Here is a 20,103-nt window from a genome sequence, read left to right on the forward strand (position 1 = left end):
ACAAGCAGGGGGAGTGGGAGAAGGAGAAGCAGGCTTCCCTCTGAGCAGGGAGCCCGATGTGGGGCTCAATCCCAGGACAGTGGGATCATGACCTGAGTCAAAGGCAGGCAGCCGCTTAACACTGAGCCACCCAGGTGCCCCCCCCCCAACCTACCGATTCTATAGACCTGGCTGCAGCATGCCCCAAGGTTCCCATTGTACAAACTGGGAACGAATTTGCAAGAAAACGTTAAGAATCTGCATAAGGTCCCAACAGGTGAAGGCAGCCCCAAACCTAGGTCCTATACTTCCAGTTCCCTGACCGCGCTTCCTTTAACCTGCTGAGCTGGCCCAACACGCCAGGCAGCTCAGGCCACTGGGCGAAGGCAAGAGGCCCGAGCGGCTGGGTCAGGTGCCCATGCGAGGGCCCAGGTGGGCCCAACCTGGGGCAGCCATCGGCCCGCACCTTCAGCACCCCCCTCCCGCCCCCGTTGGTTCAAAGGGTCAGGCCCCGCCCCCTCCAGGTCCCGAGCCCGCTTTGAAGTGCTGATGCGGCCTGGAAGGGGCCACTTCACACCTCGGGGCTCGGGATAAAGCGGTCGCCGGCCCCCAGACGCGCCACCGCCGCCATGGCCCAGTCCCTGTGCCCGCCGCTCTCCGAGTCCTGGCTCCTCTCCCCGGGTTGGGGCCCGGCTCGGCCTCCGCTGCCCTCCGACAGGGACTGCAGCTGCTCCCCCGCCTCGTCCCCGGACTCCTGGGGCAGCGTCCCGGCCGGCAGCCCCGAGCCGAGCCCCGGGCGGCCCGGCGCCCACGCGGCCCCCCGAGCCCGGAGCGCTGGCAGGCGCGGCGCCCGCGGCAGCCGCCTGGGCTCCGGGCAGCGGCAGAGCGCCAGCGAGCGCGAGAAGCTGCGCATGCGCACGCTCGCCCGCGCCCTGCACGAGCTGCGCCGCTTTCTGCCGCCGTCCGTGGCGCCCGCCGGCCAGAGCCTCACCAAGATCGAGACGCTGCGCCTGGCCATCCGCTACATCGGCCACCTGTCGGCCGTGCTGGGCCTCAGCGAGGAGAGCCTGCTGCAGCGGCGGCGGCGGCGGCGCAGCGACGCGGCGGCGGCGCCTCGGGGCTGCCCGCTCTGCCCCGACGGCGGCCCCGCGCAGGCGCAGGCGCAGACGCAGGCGCAGGTGCAGGCGCGCGCCCCGGGCGTGGGCTCTGCCGCCGGCGCCGCAGCGTCGTGGGGGTCCCCGCCGGCCTGTCCCGGAGCACTAGCGGCGCCCGAGCCTCGAGACCCGCCGGTGCTTTACGACGAGGCAGCGTGTCCGGAATCGCTGGCAATGGAGCTGAGCCCCTCGTCTCCGGTTAGTACCTCCTTCCCGCGCAGGACGCCCTCCCGGCGCTGTCGTGTGTGGTGCTACCTGCTGTCCCCGTCCCCAGCGTGCAGCTCCCCCTGCGGCACCCCCACCGGCAGCCTGACCCGGGCTGCATGCTATCCGGAGCAGCGTAACTGGTGTGCCTGGGGCGCTCAAGCGGGGAGCGGAGGGGGAGGACACGCAAGGGACAGGGTCCTGTTCTCCGCCAAAGGTCCCCTGAGAGTGGAGCCCATGAGCGCGGACACCCACCCCCAGCAGCCAACGCGGACGATAACTCTGTTCCCTCTCTCTCCGCAGCTCTTTCCTGGCGACGTGCTGGCCCTGCTGGAGACCTGGATGCCCCTTTCGCCCCTGGAGTGGCCGCCGGCCTGAATAGTTGTAGTGACGACGTACAACTGGCGCCCTGTCTGTGAGCATCGAGGCCTTTTTGGCCTTGGCACCTTCAAAACGGCCCCTCTCCAGACTCCTTTCCTGGGAGGGGGCCCCTGTGATACTGGCATATGCATTCCTGAGAGCGAGGCCCTGTCCCCACCCAGGGCGGCCCTCCTCAGCCCCTCCCGCAATGGAGGGACCCATAGATAGATCCTCGGAGGCTGGCAGGGGGTGCCTGCCTAGTATGTATTTATTTATTTGTGAATAAACTGTGCTGGTGTCATTGACCGTTTCTTCTTCCTCTACATGGGCGCAAAGCTCCCCCCCACACACACAAAGAAGAACCTAGGAGAGGGCGCCTGGGTGGCTCAGTCTTTAGGCGTCTGCCTTGGGCTCAGGTCATGATCTCAGGGCCCTGGGATCGAGTCCCGCATCGGGCTCCCTGTTCGGCGGGGAGCCTGCTTCTCCCTCTGCCTCTCTCTCTCTCTCTCTCTCTTATGAATAAATAAATAAAATCTTAAAAAAAAAAACCTAGGAGAATCAAGAGGGTCTCTTGTCTTCAGCCCTCAAAGCACACAGGCTCACACCCTTTCCTCCTTGCCCCCAGCCCTGGCTTAGCATCTCCTGGTCTGGGAAGGTCAGCCTGGAAGGGGGGAGGTGCTGCATATAAGGACGTGGTAGCAGGTGGAGTCTGTCCATATTTTCTTTGAACCTGGTGGGATCTGGGTAAACCTAAGTGTCTCTGTAGCAAATACATTTCTGTTAGTACTTACTATGCATCAGGTCCTTTATACATTTTATACCCAAATAACCATTTTACAGAAGAATAAACCAAGGATCGGCACTTAAGCCCTGATATGAATTCATATCAGGGTAGGGTCTCAGGGGACACCAGCTACCAAGGGCTTATTTCACGTGTCCCAAGCCTTTTCTCCCCTTGTGCTAGAACATCATGGCCTGGACCTTGGGATTTTCTCATCTCCCTTCACTCTGGTTTCTCTCCCAAGTGGTTTAGGGACATAAACTAACATCCGTGAGTCAGTCCCGGGTTCATGTAACTGTGAGCTCCCAGCAGCCTAGCTAGGGTGAAGAGGCTCATGGAGGTCGCATCCAGATCCACAGCTGCCCTGGAACCACACTCCTGTCTACACTTCAGGGACACGTTGTATGGGAAAGAAGAAAGCCTTGACCCTGAAGGAGCCTGGCCTCGCTCAAGGGGGCTGGGAAGCAGTCAGGCCTTGGGGGAAAGGTGAGGTGGGGCTAGTGGATGTAGCCTCTGCCCAAAGGCCCTCTGTGGCTGGATACCAAGTTCTTCCCTCTCCCTCAAGCATCTGAAATACGGGGCCTTGGTATTTATTTTTTTATAAGAGCTTTATTGAAATACAGTTTATGTACAATAAAATTCGACTTTATAATTCAGTGGTTTTAGTGTATTCATAGAGTTATGCACTCATCACCACTGTCTAAATTGAGAACTTTTTTTTGTTTGTTTTTTAAGATTTTGACAGCACGAACGGGGGAGCTGCAGAGAGGGAGAAGCAGACTCCCCAGTGAGCAGGGAATCCTACGCGGGGCTCGATCCCAGGACCCCGGGATCATGACCTGAGCTGAAGGCAGAAGCTTAACGGACTGAGCCACCCAGGTGCCCCTAAATCGAGAACATTTTCATCACCCCCAAAAGAAACACCGTGCCCATTAGCAGGCACTACCCCATTATCCCATTCCCCCCACCCCCAACCCAGCACACTCGGCTCCTTTCCCCATAGATCTGCCTGTTCTGGACATTTTGAATGAATGGAATCCCACAACAGGAGGCCGTTTGGGTCTGGCTTCTTTCACCTGTCACAACATTTCCAGGGTTTATCCGCGTGGTCTCCTGCGTCAGTACTTCTGACTGCCCAGTGATACTCCATTGCATGGACACGCCCCGGCTTATCTGTTTAGCCGTGGATACTGAGAGGTTTGTTTTGAGACCACCTCAGAGATCATTTGCGGGTAACTCAGAGCGGGCCGGCGACACTGCTGTGTCATTCAGGCAGCCAGGCGCACCCTGGCCAGCATTTGGCCCCAGAGAGTGGGATCCAAAAGCAGAGGCCCTGCAGGGGGGCAGACCTCACACCTCCACTGACCACCCCCTTTCCCACACCTCCCCTCCCATCTTGCTTTCCCCTCCCAGGACCCTAACCGGAGCAGAGTGGGAAGTCCTTTCCAGGGGCCTAGCCAATTTAGAAAATCTGTTTGCATGGCAAAGGCCCTGTGGTTTAGGATGGGGAATTAAAGTTATTAGCAAGTCTTTTCACAGATAAGTGGGGCTCATTGGCCAGCGCCCTCCCCTGGGGCGAGCCTCGCCTCCCTCTCTCGGAGCCGGGAGCGGCCCAGTGTTTATTAGCACCTGGGTGTGAATTTTCATTAACACGTCTCTGCTAATAGGACAGAGGACCGGGGATGGGAAGGGGTCTCCTCGCACCGCTCCTGCGCCTGCGCCCCCTTGCTGGGCCAGCGCCCCCGCACCCGGCGGAAAGCCCGTGTAGCCGTTCCGAGGCACTGGGGCGGCCAGCAGCTTCCAGGTAGGCGAGAGCTTGTGCTCTCTCGGTTCTCCGCCAACCAGCCTGGGAAGGCGGCCCGCTGGTGGGGCTGTGTTAAGGATGGGAACGTGGAGCGAGGAGAGGCTAACGAACGCGCCCGGGCAGACGGTCAGGGGCAGCGTGGGATGCGGACCCGACGGGAGTGCAGCTTCCCCGGGGTGCACACACAGCTGAACACCAGCCTGTCTCCAGGACGAGGACGAGGGTACTGGGTGGCGCCCCGGGCCCTGGCCGGGGGTGGGGGCGCGCGCCTGCTGGGAGGTGGGAGCCAGAGGCCGGCATCAGCACGGGCCCGGCTCAGAGCCCTGCCCCGGCACAGGCCCACGGAGCGGCTCCCGCCAGCCAGGCTCGGTGGTAAGGGCTTTCAATTCAGCGCCTGACCTCAGGTCCTTTGAGCCCGGGAGCCGCAGGGGAGGTGGGCAGGTGTGTGGGCTTAGGCCTATTTTACACAGCGGGACACGGAGCACAGAACACGGGGAATTGTTCACAGAGCTAGTGCCTGGCCGTCGGGGCGGGGACAACGGTGGGTGGCGGTTGACAGATCGGGTCCTGGCAGGCGCGTGCGCGCGTGCGTGCGTGCGTTGGGAGGTGCAGGAGGCCCCTCACGCTCCTAGGCCGCCCGTGCTATTGCTAGCAGGGAAGCTGCTTCTGCTTGCTGAGCAGGGATGTTGCTCCCGCTGCGAGGGTTGCACTGTGTGGGTGCTGATGCCGAGGGGCCGCGTCCTAAGGAGGGGCAGCTAAGCTGATGGTTTTATAGCCAAGACATTTACTCAAGGACAAGCTACATGGGTCACCATATGAACCCCGGGGGGAGGAAGAGGGCAGTGGTCACGGGTTGTCTGTCGGCGCAAGGGAGGGGATAGGACTGAGGCTGGGCCGGGCCTTGTGTGCCTCGCTGCTGCGTCTGGGGGAGGCTGAGCCCCGATGTCCCTCTGGCCACGTGTTGCTAAATAAAGAGGGCCGTCTGAGGGGCACACTGATGCGCCAGGCTTCTGAAACAGCCTGTAGCTGGAGAACCAGGGTAGCACAAGGCTGGGGAGGGCAGCTAGGCCGAACTGCAAAGTCCCTGCTTATCCCGGGGCGAGGCCAGGAGCTACCTTGTCCACCCCACTCCCCAGATGTCATCCCTGCGTTTGCACAACCCTGAGCGTGATGGCCCCTAACTATGGCACTTTGGGCACTCCTTTGACTCACACTAGCTCCAACAGTCCCCTGAGAAGACCCAGGGTTCTCTTTTTTTTAGAGAGAGTGAGCACACTTGTGTGCCAGCAGGGTGGGTGAGGGGGAGAATCTCAAGCAGACCCGCCCCCCCCCCCCCCCCCGCCCCGGAGATCATGACCAGAGCTGAAATCAAGAGTTGGACATTTAACTGAGCCACCCAGGCAGCCCCAGGAGACCCAAGGTTCTTGGTCCTTCTGGGGGGTTCTGTCACCCAGTGGGCAAGGACCTCTTTTGGGGACCACTGGCACCGCCCGCTCAGCCTCCGGTGGTGCACCAGCCCTGAGTGGGGCTAGAGCCGTGGGTCCCCAGCTCAGCGCTGCTCAGGCCTCTTCTGCCCATTTCCCGGCACTTTGCCCAGCCCTGGGTCCTCCGCCCTCCTCCCTCCCCCTCTCCAGTGTACCTGGCATATGAGGCTCCTTGTGAATGCCCCAACTCCCCTCCCCCCACACACTAGGCAACAAGGAGCTGGGTGGGCAGCACATGACTTTGAAGAGGGGGGACAGGGCCAGCTCAGCACCCCTCCTGCCTTCTTCCCTTGTGACCTGGCATTTCCCTGTCTTCAGATGGCTCTCCCCTCCTTAGGTTGGGTGGGCGTGACTTCCATGTGCCTCCAGGGATGGGCCCGTGTCACAGGCCTGCGCGGTCAGCCCCAGAGTGCTTCAGGAATGTGACCACACCCAGACCAGTGAGAAGCAGGCTTCGGACTTTGCTGGAACCGTCAAGGAAGGGACACTGGCTGTGGGTGCTGTTGGCGGTCACGTTGCCAGCCAAGCAGAGGGCCTCCCTTTTTACAAAGGGAATCAAAACGGAGATGGAGAGTGCTGATGTTCTCCAACACCTGGACCCAGCCGCGTGGAATGCATCACACCTGGATTTTTACATTACATGAGCCAACCCGAAAGTTGATTTGAGTTGAGCCGCTGACACTTGATGTTGAAAAAGCCCTTTAGGACTTGATACAGGCTGTTCCAGGCCGTGTACCCTGGGTCTCAATTTCCCTTCTGTGAAATGTGGACAATGATACCCTCTCCAGTTCACAAGGTTACTTGAGGCGCACAGGTCAAGCCCACAATCGCAGCAGTGCCCCGTAAACGTTCGTCCTCTGTGCCATTCGGGTGTGTGTAAGGCCACGGCCATCATCCTAAGTTTCACTCCCTCACCGGAGACGAGGGTGGCCACCGTGCGCGCCGTCTGTCTGGAGGAAGAGGGTTGTTGTGAGAGTCGCCGGTGCTGCCTGTCTCTCGCTCGCCCGGTGGGAGGGCGACGGGCGGAATACCTCGGGGTGGGGGGGCCCCTCTCCGTGCAGGGACGTCCTGCGGTCTGTACCAGCGCCGTGAAGGAGGTGTCGTGGCGATGAGGAGCGTGTGTGACCCCGGGGGGGAGAGGGATGGGGACACAAAGGGAGCGGCCTGTCGCCCACCTGTCGGGATCCCCGGGGACGGCGACGCGTCAACCACCTGCAGTTGTCAGACGCACCACACGGTGTCCTCGGAGAGGCCGGCGGAGGCCCTGAGCTGGGGCCGCGCTCTGTCCTGTGTTCCTGGAAGGGCCGTTTCCAGAAGAGAAAGGCACCTCTCTGCCCCCCTCCTGTCCTCCACCCTGCCCCCCCACCCCCGGCCTCCTCTAGGGTCCCAGGCCAGGGGAGGTACAGTCCCTGCCTGCCACCTCGCCTCTCAGGCGGCCCCTGTGACCTCAGGCAGTGCCCAGCCACTCTGAGCCTCAGCCTCTCCCAAGTGATTCCGGAAAGGTCATGCGCCGGCACAGAGAGGGAGAGGAAGCAGGTGGGGAGAAAGGGGGCCACAGAGTAGCTGGGGTAGCCTGGGGTCTTGCTCATTTGAGCAAAGTGACTCTCCCAGGCCTAGAAGGTGAGGGGTCCTCACCAGGCCCGGGACTCTGCCTGAAACCACTGCTGGGGCCCTGCTAGGATCTGGCTCGGCGGGAAGGCAGGGCTACACACCACGGCAACTCTGGAGTCTGGAAACAGTATCGCTGTTTATTGGGGTGACACATCTGCCCATCTGAGGGCTCTGACAAGTGGCTTAGGGTTGAAGGCTCCCCAGATCAAACCTCCGCCTTGCTGAGGTCCCAGACGGCCAGTCCAGCAGGCCCCTGGGCCTACTGAGCTGCAGCCCTTTGTCACCGCATCTCTTGCCGTCAGGGCACCCTGGGGTGAAGCGGGCCTGCGGTCAGCCTTTTCACAGAGCCCAGGGCAACAGCCCAGTCACTTCCTGAAGTTCTCTCTTTGGAGAAGCAAGGAGTATCTGCGAAGCCGGGTCCAGTGCTCCTGCTCTTTCACCTTCTTCTCCAGCTTCTGGAACCTGTGGGCCACATAGGTGGGGATGAGAGGAAACCGCTTGGTGCAGTCTGCCCCCCATCCCTCCCGCTCCTAGGTCCCCGGGCAGCCCCTGATGGCCCTGTGCTAAACTAAGAAACTCTCCAAATGGCACATCCACTGCCCGTCTGTGTCCTCAGGACTCAGCCTGGTGCACAGCCCGCCCTCGGAACCCCTTTACTGCCTGACGACAGGGCCGGCGTCCTAAACCAGGAGGCGCGCCCCGACAGAAGGCACCGCATGCTGGGGGGCTCACGGTCCGTGTGCGTGGACCACCGGGAGCCACATCACAATGCCAACACGTCCAGTGAATAAACACTCCTTGAACATCTACTAGTGTCACCAGCTGGACCCCAAGCCCTGCCCTTGCCTGCCTGCCTGTTTGTACCCATTGACCTTTGTCCCGCATTTTTCCTTAAGCCCTTCTTTCCAAACAAGTAGTTTTATTTACTTTTTTAAAGATTTTATTTATTTGAGAGAGGGAGATAGCGAGAGAGAGCACAAGCAGGGAGGGGAAGGAGAAGCAGGCTCCCTATTGAGCAGGGTGTCCCACGTGGGGCTTGATCCCTTTTCAGCATAACCCTTAACTCAGGCAAAAGACCCCAGGGGCACAGCAGTCGTGATTGAACCCGAAACTACCCCTCAAGCAATAACATCTACCTAGAGACTTCCGGAGGCCCAGGCCACCCAGACGGGTTTGAACTTAACCCCCAACTCAGGCCTATGCACATGGACCATGGAGGGACCCACGGAGGGACCGACAGTTACCTTTACCTCAATATAATACTAAAATCGCCACCCAAGCAGGAGCACATGCCTCGTTTGCATACCAACCAACCTATGTACAGGCATGTTTCCTTAAGGCACACGCATGACCCTATGCCCACCTCTACGTACCATGCGAGGCTTCCCTATCTAAATATTCATCCTAACCCTCAAGCAAAGGAACCCATTCACCCTTGCTCAGGCAGTCCCGGCTTTGGAAGTTATTCCCCGTGATCTCATTGGCTGCAGTGTGTGCGACAGCTTGCCTGGTGTAGTTTCCCAGTGAACTCACGTGGGTTTGGTTACACTAGTGACAGGCACGGGCGCTGCAAGTGCGGGAAGGACCAGAGTGCCTGAGACAGCCCCGGATCCCCCCGCACCCCCACCCCGGTTTCCTAAGGGTGACAGGAATGAAAGAAGGTTTCTAATAGGAGGCATGTAAATGCCACCGAGGTCAAATGTAGGAAGGAGGAAGGTTCCACCCTGCCCAGGAGTGCTCCTGGGAGATAAGGTGTTTGAGTTGGGTCTCTTACAAAATAACAGGTTAATTAAAAAACAAAACAAAAAAACAAGTAAATGCACTTCAGTAGAGGAGAGTCAGAGAAGTCCAGGATTCACCCCTCATTCTGCAGGCAGAGGTGACTGCTGGGAGCACGCGGGGGACGCCTTCGATCTGGGGAAGGGGTGCGGGCTGCTGGCCAGGTTTCTGCCTGAGTGCACGGAGGGTGTTAAAACGCTGAGGGCAAGCAGGCGGAGGGCTCCTTCTGGGGAGAAAGGCAGCGATTGCAGCTTTGGATTTGTTTGGAGGCTCTGCCTGCCAAGGGACGTCCACGCGGAGATGTATCTGGTAACTCAACTCACTAAACCATTTTCTTCACTTGAAAAAGTAATCTATCCTTTGCTTTAAAAAAAAAATCAAAGAATCCAGGTGGATATACAATTACAAGCAATCTCCTTCTCACCTCACATCCTGGTTTTCCGTTCCCAAGGCAACCGTAATTAAGAGCTCCTTGTAAATCCTTGGAAATTGTTTATACACGTATAAGCATAGACGTGCATAAAATCTTTTTTTTTTTTTTTTGCTACACACTGTTGTACACTCTGGTGTTTGCACTGGAAATGTATCCTAGAAACTGCTTCTAGGTGGCACTCACAGACCCGCCACCTTCTCTTGCCCTATCGAGGACACTCGGGGCTGCCAATCTTTTGTTAATGCCTCCCAGGCTGCAGTGAGCGTGCCTGCGTGTGGGAGCGAAGGGCAGGGAGGTGGCAGAGTGTGTGCAGGTTACACACTCAGGCTTTGAACCCACACTGCTTGTGCCTTGCTTACAAGCTGGTGACCCTGGGCAGGCGATTTGACCTCCGTCAGCCTCAACTTCCTCGCTGTGCAGTGGGGATAGTAATGACAGTAAAAAAATAGTACCTGGCACACAGTAGGTGCTCAGTACAGGTCAATCATCATAATACTTCTGCCGCTGATAAATTAGTGGAAGTGAAATTTCTGGGTCAGGAGGTCAAAACAACACGGATGGCTCAGCTGGTGGTTGGAGGTAAGTTCGAGCCCCACATTAGGTGTAGAGATTACTTAAAAATTAAATCTTAAAAAAAGAAAAAGTGACCGTCCAAGAGGCAGCTGAATAGATGGAACGAGGGCCAGTTTTATTTATTTACTTATTTATTTTAAAGATTTTATTTATTTATTTGACAGAGAGAGAGAGAGAGAGAGACAGCCAGAGAGGGAACACGAGCAGGGGGAGTGGCAGAGGGAGAGGCAGGCTTCCCGCGGAGCAGGGAGCCCGATGCAGGGCTCGATCCCAGGACCCTGGGATCATGACCTGGGCCGAAGGCAGACGCTTAACGCCTGAGCCACCCAGGCACCCCAAGCGCCGGTTTTATTTTTTTATTTTTATTTTTTTTTTAAGATTTTATTTATGTATTTGACAGAGAGAGAGAGACACAGCGAGAGAGGGAACACAAGCAGGGGGAGGGGGAGAGGGAGAAGCAGGCCTCCCGAGGAGCAGGGACCCCGATGCGGGGCTTGATCCCAGGACCCTGGGATCACGACCCAAGCCGAAGGCAGACGCCCAATGACAGAGCCACCCAGGCGCCCCCCAAGGGCCGGTTTTAAAAGGAAACCTGAAAATAAAGCTGTTCATGTGTGAAGATGTGGGTGATTTTCAACATACACTCTTGGTGTGGAGACAGCCTTTCTCTATGATCTAATGATAAGTAACGGCTAGCCTTTCCTGCATGTGCCATAATGTCCCATGCGGAGATACGGCTGACACTTATTTCATGCACGAAGACACTGAGGCCTGTCCCGTCACACAGAGGCCCCCAGTCTGTATCCCGGTCCTACTGCACAGCTTGCACCCTGATTTTGAGGCTCTTTATGCCCGCCCTTCAGTGAAGCCTAAGGGAGAAGGTGGAAAACTCCAGCTACCTGACCCTCGAAACTTCTGTTTGGCTAGATGAGCAGCCCCATTTGCTCCTATCTAAAGACAAACCAGGAAAAAATTACTCATAACACACGGGCACAGAACTCTTAAAATCAAAAGAAAATGAACTCACGCTTGGGAAAAAGATCCAAGGAAAGTCAAGGAAGGAGAGAGAGAAATGTACATTATATGTAACAAAAAGCTGCTCAATCTCCTTCACTTCCTAATGAAAATAGTAATGAGCTATCAATTCCTGCCTGCCCAGCCCCTGGCTCCCTTGGCTGTGGACCTGGTCTCTTATGTCACCGCAGAAGCCCACCCGCTGACCAAAACTGGCTGTGGAGAACCCCCAGTCTTGCTGGGCTTTGTATTCCACAGGGAATAAAGGGAAAGCGAGAGAGACAGACAGACAGGAGAGAGACATAGAGAGGAAGGGGCACTCTGTTTCTGTCTGCTTCCTGGTGTCCGGAAATTTCTGTCTTGTGATCAAGTTTGACCCGGCCAGAGATGGCAGACTCTAAAGCAGGGCAGGGAGCCAGGATATGGTGGCTGGAGACCAGGGCTGGAGGAGAGCAGAGGCCAGGCCTCAGGGAAGGGGCGCCTGGGTGGGGGGTGGGGCACATATTTGGTGCTAACTGGCCTCCTTTTAAAGCCCCAAAGGCAGGCTCCCTTTCACACTGGCTGTTTACAAAACAGTCCCAAGTGCAGGTTTTGTGAAAACAATTTGGACAGATGATTGCAAGTCTGAAACTTTGAATCGATTGCCACAGAAACCCATTGCCTTGAAATTTCACCTAGTTTTAGGGCCAATGGAAGCCGTTTCAGACATGAGGAATAAAAAGGGGAGCAAAAGATGAGATTAAAATTTGGGGGGCATATATGGGTATGTGTGAGAAACAACAATAGGAAAATGTTAATGACAGAGTCTAAGATGTGGTATGTGGATGTTCAGTGACTTTTTTTTTCTCAAAGCTGCTGTATGTTTGAAAATTTTCAAAATAAGGGGCGCCTCAGTGGCTCAGTCGGTTGAGTCCAACTCTTGATTTTGGCTCAGGTCACGATCTCACGGTTATGAGCGAGCCACATGAAGCCTGCTTAAGATTCTCTCTCCTTCTCCCTCTGCCTCCCCCCCTCCACCCCATGTGCACTTTTGAAAGGAAAGAAAGAAAGAGAAAGAAAGAAAGAGAGAGAGAAAGAGAGAGAGAGAGAAAGAAAGAAAAAGAAAGAAAGAAAGAAAGAAAGAAAGAAAGAAAGAAAGAAAGAAAGAAAGAAAGAAAGAAAGAAAGAAAGAAAAAGAAAAAGAAAGGAAGGAAATTTTCAAACTAAAATGTTGGGGCAGGGACTACTCTTTGGGAAAACCCCAGGTATCAGACCTCAGAGCAAGTAGAACAGGAAAAGCCTTCTTTAAATCAATGTTTCCCAATTTATTGCTGGAACCCAATTTAGAAAATGGGTTTTCTGTTGAGATAGGCCCAAGTAAATGTTCCTTCAATCTGGGCTGGCTACAACCACACAGTGTGACCTCTCCCAGCTCCTGCTAAGTCCTGGGACCCAGTCAGCACCTCCCTGAGCTTTTCTGTTCCCAAACTCTCAAGCCCCTGGTCCCTGATGTCCCACCTGGCCAGCCCCTCCAGCCTTCTCCCCTGCAGAAGGTTGCCCGGGAGGCAGTTCTGTCCACCCCTCCCAGCGGCTATGGGGCCTTCCCAGGCAGAGGTTGAGGTGTGGGACCTAAGAGGTAAGCTGTGTTGACAGGAAGGAAAGACATTTGAAAAAGGGGACTGTAGATAAGTCCCACTCCAGGGGCGCCTGGGTGGCTCAGTTAAGCATCTGCCTTTTTTTTTTTTTTTTAAGATTTATTTATTTATTTTGAGAGACTGAGAATGAGAGAGAGAGAGCACATGAGAGGGGGGAGGGTCAGAGGGAGAAGCAGACTCCCTGCCAAGCAGGGAGCCCGATGCGGGACTCGATCCCGGGACTCCAGGATCATGACCTAAGCCGAAGGCAGTCACTTAACCGACTGAGCCACCCAGGTGCCCAAGCATCTGCCTTTGGCTCAGGTCATAATCCCGGGGTCCTGGGATCGAGCCCCGCATTGGGTTCCCTGCTCAGCAGGAGCCCGCTTCTCCCTGTCCTCCCTGCTTGTGCTCTCTGTCACTATCTCTGTCTCTCTCTTTCTCAAATAAATAAAACCTTAAAAAAAAAAAAAAAAGAAAAGAGAAGTCCCATTCCCACAGGAACACAGACTGGAGGAGGTCAGGGCAGAAGAACCTCATCCTTACGAGAGCAGGCCCAACCACAGGGGAGTGGAGAAATATATGGTAGACACATCCTTTCCATGGAAATTACATAGGCATTAAAAACCATATTTATAAGGAGTTTTTTCTTAAAAAACAATTAACTTATATTCTGGAGTGACACAAAGCCAGACTTAAAAACTGAACATGAAACAGGATCTCAACTTAGTAAAAACGCCAAAGGAAAAACCTGAAGGAAATGCACTAACGTAGTAGCAGCAGTGCTAGGGTTTTTGTGATGGATCGTGGGTTATTTAAATTTTTTTTGCATTGTTCTGTTTTCCAAATTTCAATAAGTGCATATATAATAACTTCTATCAGAAATAATGAATAACTTTTTTTACAAGGGGAAGTACTCAGTTACAGTAGTAAGTTCTACTTGAAGCAAATTTCAGGGGCTAAGTAGGGTTCCTTCTGCGGGTGTCTGAGTACTAATCTCCACTTACAGCTTGTTTGAGGGTGGGCCTTGTCAATCAGGGGCTAAGGCAGCCTGAGTTGGCTGGGCCCTCTGCTGTCAGGCAGGAGGCGAGCCTCCCAGTACTGGAAATGTGGGGCTGGCGGGGTCCATTCCCCCAAGTGGGGCAGCCAGTTGGCTTCTGGGTCAAGTGGGAAGTGTCACCCTTTCTAGGCCAGTAAAAGAGGGGGTCAGACTGAAAGGCAGAAATGGAAACAAGCTCCTTAAACAAGGAGTTCTCTGGGTGTTATCAAGAAAGAGCTCCAGATATACTCGGCCATCAAAAAGAATAAAACCTTGCCACTTGCAACGACGTGAATGGAACGAGAGGGTATTATGCTACGCGAAGTAAGTCAGAGAAAGACAAATACTCTATGATTTCACTCATGTAGAATTTAAGAAACAAAACAGATGAACATAGGGGAAGGGAAGGAAAAATAAAATAAGATGAAAATTGAGAGCGAGGCAAACTATAAGAGACAAACTCTAGGAAACGAACTGAGGGTCGCTGGAGGGGAGGTGGGGGGGTAGGGGTAACTGGGTGATGGGCATGAAGGAGGGCACTTCATGTAATGAGCACTGGGTGTTATATGCAACTGATGAACCACTAATTTCTACATATGAAACTAATTTTAAAAATTTAAAAAAGAAAGAGCTCTAGAAAGCTCCATGCCAGGACCTCCCCCGAGGAGAACAGTCACACGATAGCCATGGCCGAAACTCATACTCTTGACTTTTTTTTAAACCATTATTTTAAATTTTCCAAAATAACATATTATATTTGTAGAAAAGCTGCAAATGGGAAAACACAAAGAAAAAAAATCACACATACATCATTACCCAAATATAACTACCACTATTATGGGTATACACACTTCCAGTCTTTTTTACTCAAAATCAGGATTATACTGTAACATTTTATAACCTCTCCCCATCTTTTATTTAGAAAAATTTCAAACCTACAGAAAAGTTGCAAGTAGTACAATGAACCTGCACCTATAATTCACCACCAGTGAACATTTTGTCTGTCTCTCTTTCTATGAATACTTTCCTGGGTTTCACTTCACATTTTCCCTTTCTCTCTCTAAATGTTTTCCTGGCCCGCTTGAAAGTAAGTTGTAGACTTCATGATGCTTCACCCTTAAATTCTTCAGCCACATGTTCTCAGAACAAGTCAAGCCATCAAGGGTTAAAATAAGAACCCTCCGTGGGAGGAACAGCTGAACACTCTTGGTAAATCTTCAGTCAGGAGAAATGTCCACTGACCCCTTCTTTGCTGACCTCCCCCAAGACCCACAGACCATCCCCCTCTCCTGAGGAATGGCCCTGCTTCCCTCCCAGGGATGCTGAAAGCCACCAGGCAGCCCACCAAGCCCAGGAAGGAACCGAGTGCAGCAGGTAAATGCTGTCATGGGGGCCGTGGCGCCACCTGACGGTGGTGTTTAGAGTTTCCGGGGCACAAACGGATTAACCCAGCATCATTCTTGGACCTACCTGTGCCCAGCACTTAACACGTATTATCTCTCGAATACCTACAAAACGTGAGGGCCAGGCATCGTCGACGAGTCCACAGCACAGCGTGGTGCACCGTGGCTGTTGGACAAATCTTTTTTGAATTAACGAGGAAACTGAGGCTCTTGGAGGTTAAGGGACTCAACAAGGTCTCAGGGTTAGTAAGCGGTGGTATGGGATTTCAGACCTGAGAATCCTGGCCGTTCCACTTCATTCCTCTGGAGGCAAGAGTAAATAGCAAAAGGCAGAGTGGTCATAAAGGGGTTGTTACATGGCCAGGAGAGATCACAGAGTCGCAGAGTGGACACTACAGAAGGCCCTGGAAGGGAAGGGGCCACCGGAGTCCCCCACTCTGTCGTGGCGAGAATCCAGGGCTCCACTGGTGACCCCATCCAGCCTAAAGTATATGGTCCAATCACGACACAAATCATCAGTAAGAATTTGCAAGACGCCAGAAATTTGTGGCGGATAGATGAGAAGAGGCACCTGCTTCTCCAGAGCGGACAGAGCACGGCTCACGATGCTTCTACAGCAGAAAGGACTTCGGACAGAGTCCCAGCCGGACTGGGTCAGTGGAAAGGGGACAGATGCAGGACCTAACCGTTTGTCCAGATGAACGATAAAGCAGAGGGGGCTTGGACCAGGGGCTGGCAAAGTTTCTATAAATGGCCCAGGTCAATGAGGCGGGCCTTACGGGTCAGCTGGTGTCTGTTGGCGGTGCTCAGCTCCAGCACACAAGCAGCCGTCGGTAAACCTAACAAACGGGCCCGACTGTTCCAGTAATTCCGGAGAAACGGGCACAGCCCCTTGTTGGCCAGCCCCTGTCTTTGATAATCCAAATATGATTTTTAAAAAACCAAAGAATTGAGAAAGCAGAAAGCAAAGACAGTCTTGACAAGGAGAAAACAGCCACTGGCAGCCCTTCCTTACCAGCCTGAATCCACTGCTGAATCACCAAGCTGAATGGGAACGGGCTCCCGGGCTATGATAGGGTGGGGTCCCCCGCTGAAGGGGGAACCTGAATGCTGGACCGATCTTACCATCAAACACACGCCACTAGTCCTCCACCCAGAGATAATCCCAGCTGCAGGGATGGGAAGCAGACCCAGGACTCTACCTCTTCTGGAGGAAACTCTCACATCTTTTCTCCAAGGGCAGCACCTGGGCAAAGGCTGTGTTCTCTGTCATGTCAGTTTCAGGAATGGTGTGATTTCTTGAGATGTTTTCCAGGAGTGGGTAGGCCTCGAGATTAAAATAGAAAACAGAATTCTGGATGTCCTTGGTGTCGTCGGATTCAATTTCGTCTGGGTGGTCTCCTGAAATGAGAGAGCCGTGTGCTGTGGAGGGATGACCTTCTCTGTGGGCTGGGCGGGCACAGGGGGGCTGCTCTCTGTTTGTAAAGGCTGGGTCACTGGGACTGAGCTGTGGGGGGCTCACTTGATCTGGAGCAGCAGGATTCCAGAGAGAAGACCTTGCCTAGCGCTTTAGCTAAGTGCCTAGTGAGGACTGAACAGCTGTGTCCTTTTGCCTTGTGGTGTGGGGTTGAAGAGCAGGGAAGAGATCGGGCGGCATCACCCTGTGCTTTGGGGGGGGGGGGACGGAGAGTGTCAGGGAAATAGTCAGCAGGCCACAGGGTCCCCCTCCTCTACCTCGGAGCAGGAAACACGGGTGTTGAACAGACACGGCAAACAAAGGCTTCCAGGGGACCGCCAGATGGTAGGTTCTGGGTAGAACAAAGGCACAGATGATCTGAGGCTTGGCCACATCCATGAGCTGTACAGAGCCATTCTTGCCGAAGATCAGCAACTGGGAAGCAAAGAGATGGCGATGGGGACTTCTCTGTCGCTTCCGTTTGGAATGAGAGAAGCAGCTGGCCATAACGACCGGCAATAGAGAGAACTGGTTTGCCTTTAGGCACCCAGGGCTGCTCAGGGAGCAGAGAAGTGTGTGTTTACTACTCTGGGGGCCCCAGCAGCAACAGGCCCTCCTCCAGGTGCTGGGTCTGATCCTCTGTGGTGCTTCTGCTTCTACCCTGGCTTCTCCTAGTTCACCAGCATCCCCCCTGCTGGGGAGCTGGCCCTGCACATGGTTGCGGTGCTGCCTCTGTGCACAAACCCTTTCCTCCTGTCCTCAGGGGCCCCTGCTCAATCCAACGGCCCCTCCTGGCCTGAGATCGGAGGCAGACCTCCCTCCTGCCTGGGCTCCTTCCTCCTTGTAGATGAGCATGCTAGACGTACCCCAATGTCATCGTCTTCCACCTGCCACACCGTTTCCCCTCCCCCACACTCAAATGTCCGACGCCTGCCCTTGCCCCCTCCAGCCCTTCCTGTCACGGCCCCCCAGAGCAGCCGCCCGCCCCCACCAACTTCCGTAGGCTGTCAGCAACCCTCTCTCTGCTCCTGGCATCCAGCGCATCATGCCTCATGGCCTCTCTTGTCTCCCAGGGCAGCTGCTCAGCGATTCGTCTGTCTTCCCAGCTGAACTGTGCACCCCAGCAGGGCAGCGACTTGCCCCTTCATCCCCACGTGGCCCAGAGCTCATCTGGTGCCTAGCACTTGACAGGCCTTCAACACATGGTTTCTGAAGGGCAAATGACCACATTTACTGACGAGGAGAGAGGGGCATGAGGAACCTACCATGCCGGGTAAGGCTAGGACCGGGGCCACTGCACAGATGGCCTCATCCAGGTGCTTTACAGGCCTGCAGGAAACAAGACACACAGACATTCATACCGGAAGTGTTCAGGCTGTGCTATCCTCTGCTGGGCATACATCCCAGACACACTCTTGTATATAAGCACCAGGAGACATGTCAGAGACTGTTCAGAGTAGCAAATACTGGGGACAATCTGATTGTCCACTGGTAGGAGCATGCCTCGTTGTGGTCTATTATATGACAGGCTGCAGTGCCGGTGGGAAAATAACCGAGCCGCGTTCCCCAACATGTGCAACTCCCATGAACAAGGTCACAAGGTATAGAAGAAAAAGCACTGAGAAACAGGCTGGAGAATACATAGGACATGATTCCATTTACAAAGTCCCCAAATATGCACAGCTAAACGATAGGTTACTTGGAGATACAGGTGGTTAATTCTTACAGGAAAGTGAAGGAATGATGAATTTTGGAAAAGGATATTATAGATTGAAAAAGAAACTGGCCGTAATATTTAGCAGCTACTCCTATCAAAAGGTGGAGTCAAAGGGCGCCTGGGTGGCTCAGTCAGTTGAGCATCTGACTCTTGGTTTCCACTCAGGTCACGGGCTCACGGGTTGTGGGATTGAGCCCCGCTGCTTCCGGCTCCTTGCTCAGTAGGGAGTCTGCTTGAAAGATTCCCTCTGTCCCGCCCCCTGCTTGCACACACGCACTCTCTCTCTCAATATAAATAAATAAATCTTAAGAAAAATAAAATGTCTTAAAAAGAAAAGGTGGAGTCAGTTTTCCCAGTGCTTGACTGCGGGTGTGGCCACGTGACATGCTCTGTCCAGTGTGCCGTGAGCAGAGGCCTGGAAAGCGTTTGTGCATTGCTTGCTGAGGGGACCCCTTAAGCTTCCAGGTGATGGAGGCTGAGACAGCCCACAGGAGTGGCCACAAGGATGAGAAACAAGTGTCCTGGCCAACGGCCAGCTATGTGAGTGAGGGCACCTAGGACCGTCCAGCCCCTGGCCGAACTGCCTGCTGCCTGAGGCAACACATGAGAGCCTAAGCAGAGAGACCAGTGGAGGAGCCGCCCACCTGAGCCTCACCCAAATTGCTGACCTACAGGATCAGGGGGTCCTGGGCTAAACAGTGACTGTTTTCAGCCTTAGCTGACCTGGAGATGATCTATTTTTTTAAAAGATTTTATTTATTTATTAGAGAGACATAGTGAGAGAGAGCACGAGCAGAGGGGAGAGGGAGAAGCAGACTCCCCGCTGAGCAGGGAGCCTGACACGGGGCTCAATCCCAGGACCCTGGGATCATGACCTGAGCCAAAGGCAGATGCTTAACCGGCTGAGCCACCCAGGTGCCCCTGGAGATGATTTATTGCTTAAGCTTGTACAGGGGAGATTTTCTCTCTCTCCAGATACACACACACACACACACACACTACATATAGTGTATATATACTGTACATCTATGCATAAACACATATGGTATATATACAGATACACCCTAAATACACACACATACGTATTATATAGATCATTTGCATGCATAAAGTGTTTTACAATTTAAAAAAGAAAGAGACCCTTGAGGAAATGGATAAAAGGCTATTTTGGCAGAAATGATCCTCTTCTCGGTCACGTGGGACATGAAAGGTGTCATTTGCGCCGTCATACAATTTTGTGAGACAAGTTTTACATATCTTTCCACGTATAAAAGACAGTGGGGACCTTGAGAAGCTCACAGGGAGGGTGGTGGCTACAGAGCAAGTGGACTCCTGCTGGGGAGGTGGTCAGTTTCCTATTAGTCATCTGGTTGGCAGATCATTTACCCTGTCTTGCGCTCAAGCCACCAACCTCTCAACAAGCACACTGATGGTGGGTCCTTGGGTCCCTTTGGCTGTCACCAGATAGAGAGAAGAATCTGTGCACAGCACCACACATTTCATTTGGGATTTCAGGGGACTCTCGGGGTACATGTTCTGTCCTTCGTGGACTAAGAAGTACTTCAGGAAGTGAATGCTCTGGCAGGAACATCCCTTGGGAAGAGCGATGACCCCAAGAGGGAAACCTGGAGAAACAATCGCAAAAGCAGGTCAGAAAAGTAGGTAGAGGATGATGCAGCCATGGGTGCAGGGTCTGTGA

General features: G+C 54.3%; 2 protein-coding genes across 10 annotated transcripts in view; one reads left to right on the forward strand and one right to left on the reverse strand.

The window, feature by feature from the left end:
* Positions 1-608: 608 nt before the first annotated feature.
* MESP1 (mesoderm posterior bHLH transcription factor 1) lies at positions 609-2,008 on the forward strand. Its single transcript, XM_025892933.2, has 2 exons — positions 609-1,331; positions 1,641-2,008. Exons 1-2 carry the CDS (start codon positions 609-611, stop codon positions 1,713-1,715), a joined length of 798 nt encoding a protein of 265 aa, XP_025748718.1. The 3' UTR covers positions 1,716-2,008.
* Positions 2,009-7,501: 5,493 nt separating this feature from the next.
* The window catches only part of WDR93 (WD repeat domain 93), a 46,497-nt gene continuing 33,895 nt past the window's right edge, over positions 7,502-20,103 (reverse strand). For 4 of the 9 annotated variants that reach the window (XM_025893148.2, XM_073882248.1, XM_073882249.1 and 1 more), the window contains 5 exons: positions 19,816-20,029; positions 17,953-18,016; positions 16,966-17,122; positions 16,434-16,632; positions 7,502-7,839 (listed from right to left, as the gene is read on the reverse strand). In XM_025893148.2, coding sequence (XP_025748933.1) covers positions 7,743-7,839; positions 16,434-16,632; positions 16,966-17,122; positions 17,953-18,016; positions 19,816-20,029 — 731 coding nt within the window. In that variant the 3' untranslated portion in view covers positions 7,502-7,742. Of the gene's footprint in view, positions 7,840-16,433; positions 16,633-16,965; positions 17,123-17,678; positions 17,897-17,952; positions 18,017-19,815; positions 20,030-20,103 lie in introns of those variants that run through there. The other 5 variants (XM_073882250.1, XR_012375164.1, XM_073882254.1 and 2 more) reach the window with 5 other exon arrangements.

Source organism: Callorhinus ursinus, unplaced genomic scaffold (assembly GCF_003265705.2).
Source record: "Callorhinus ursinus isolate GAN/ISIS: 27379988/994484 unplaced genomic scaffold, GSC_fseal_2.0 scaffold45, whole genome shotgun sequence".
Lineage (NCBI taxonomy): Eukaryota > Metazoa > Chordata > Mammalia > Carnivora > Otariidae > Callorhinus > Callorhinus ursinus.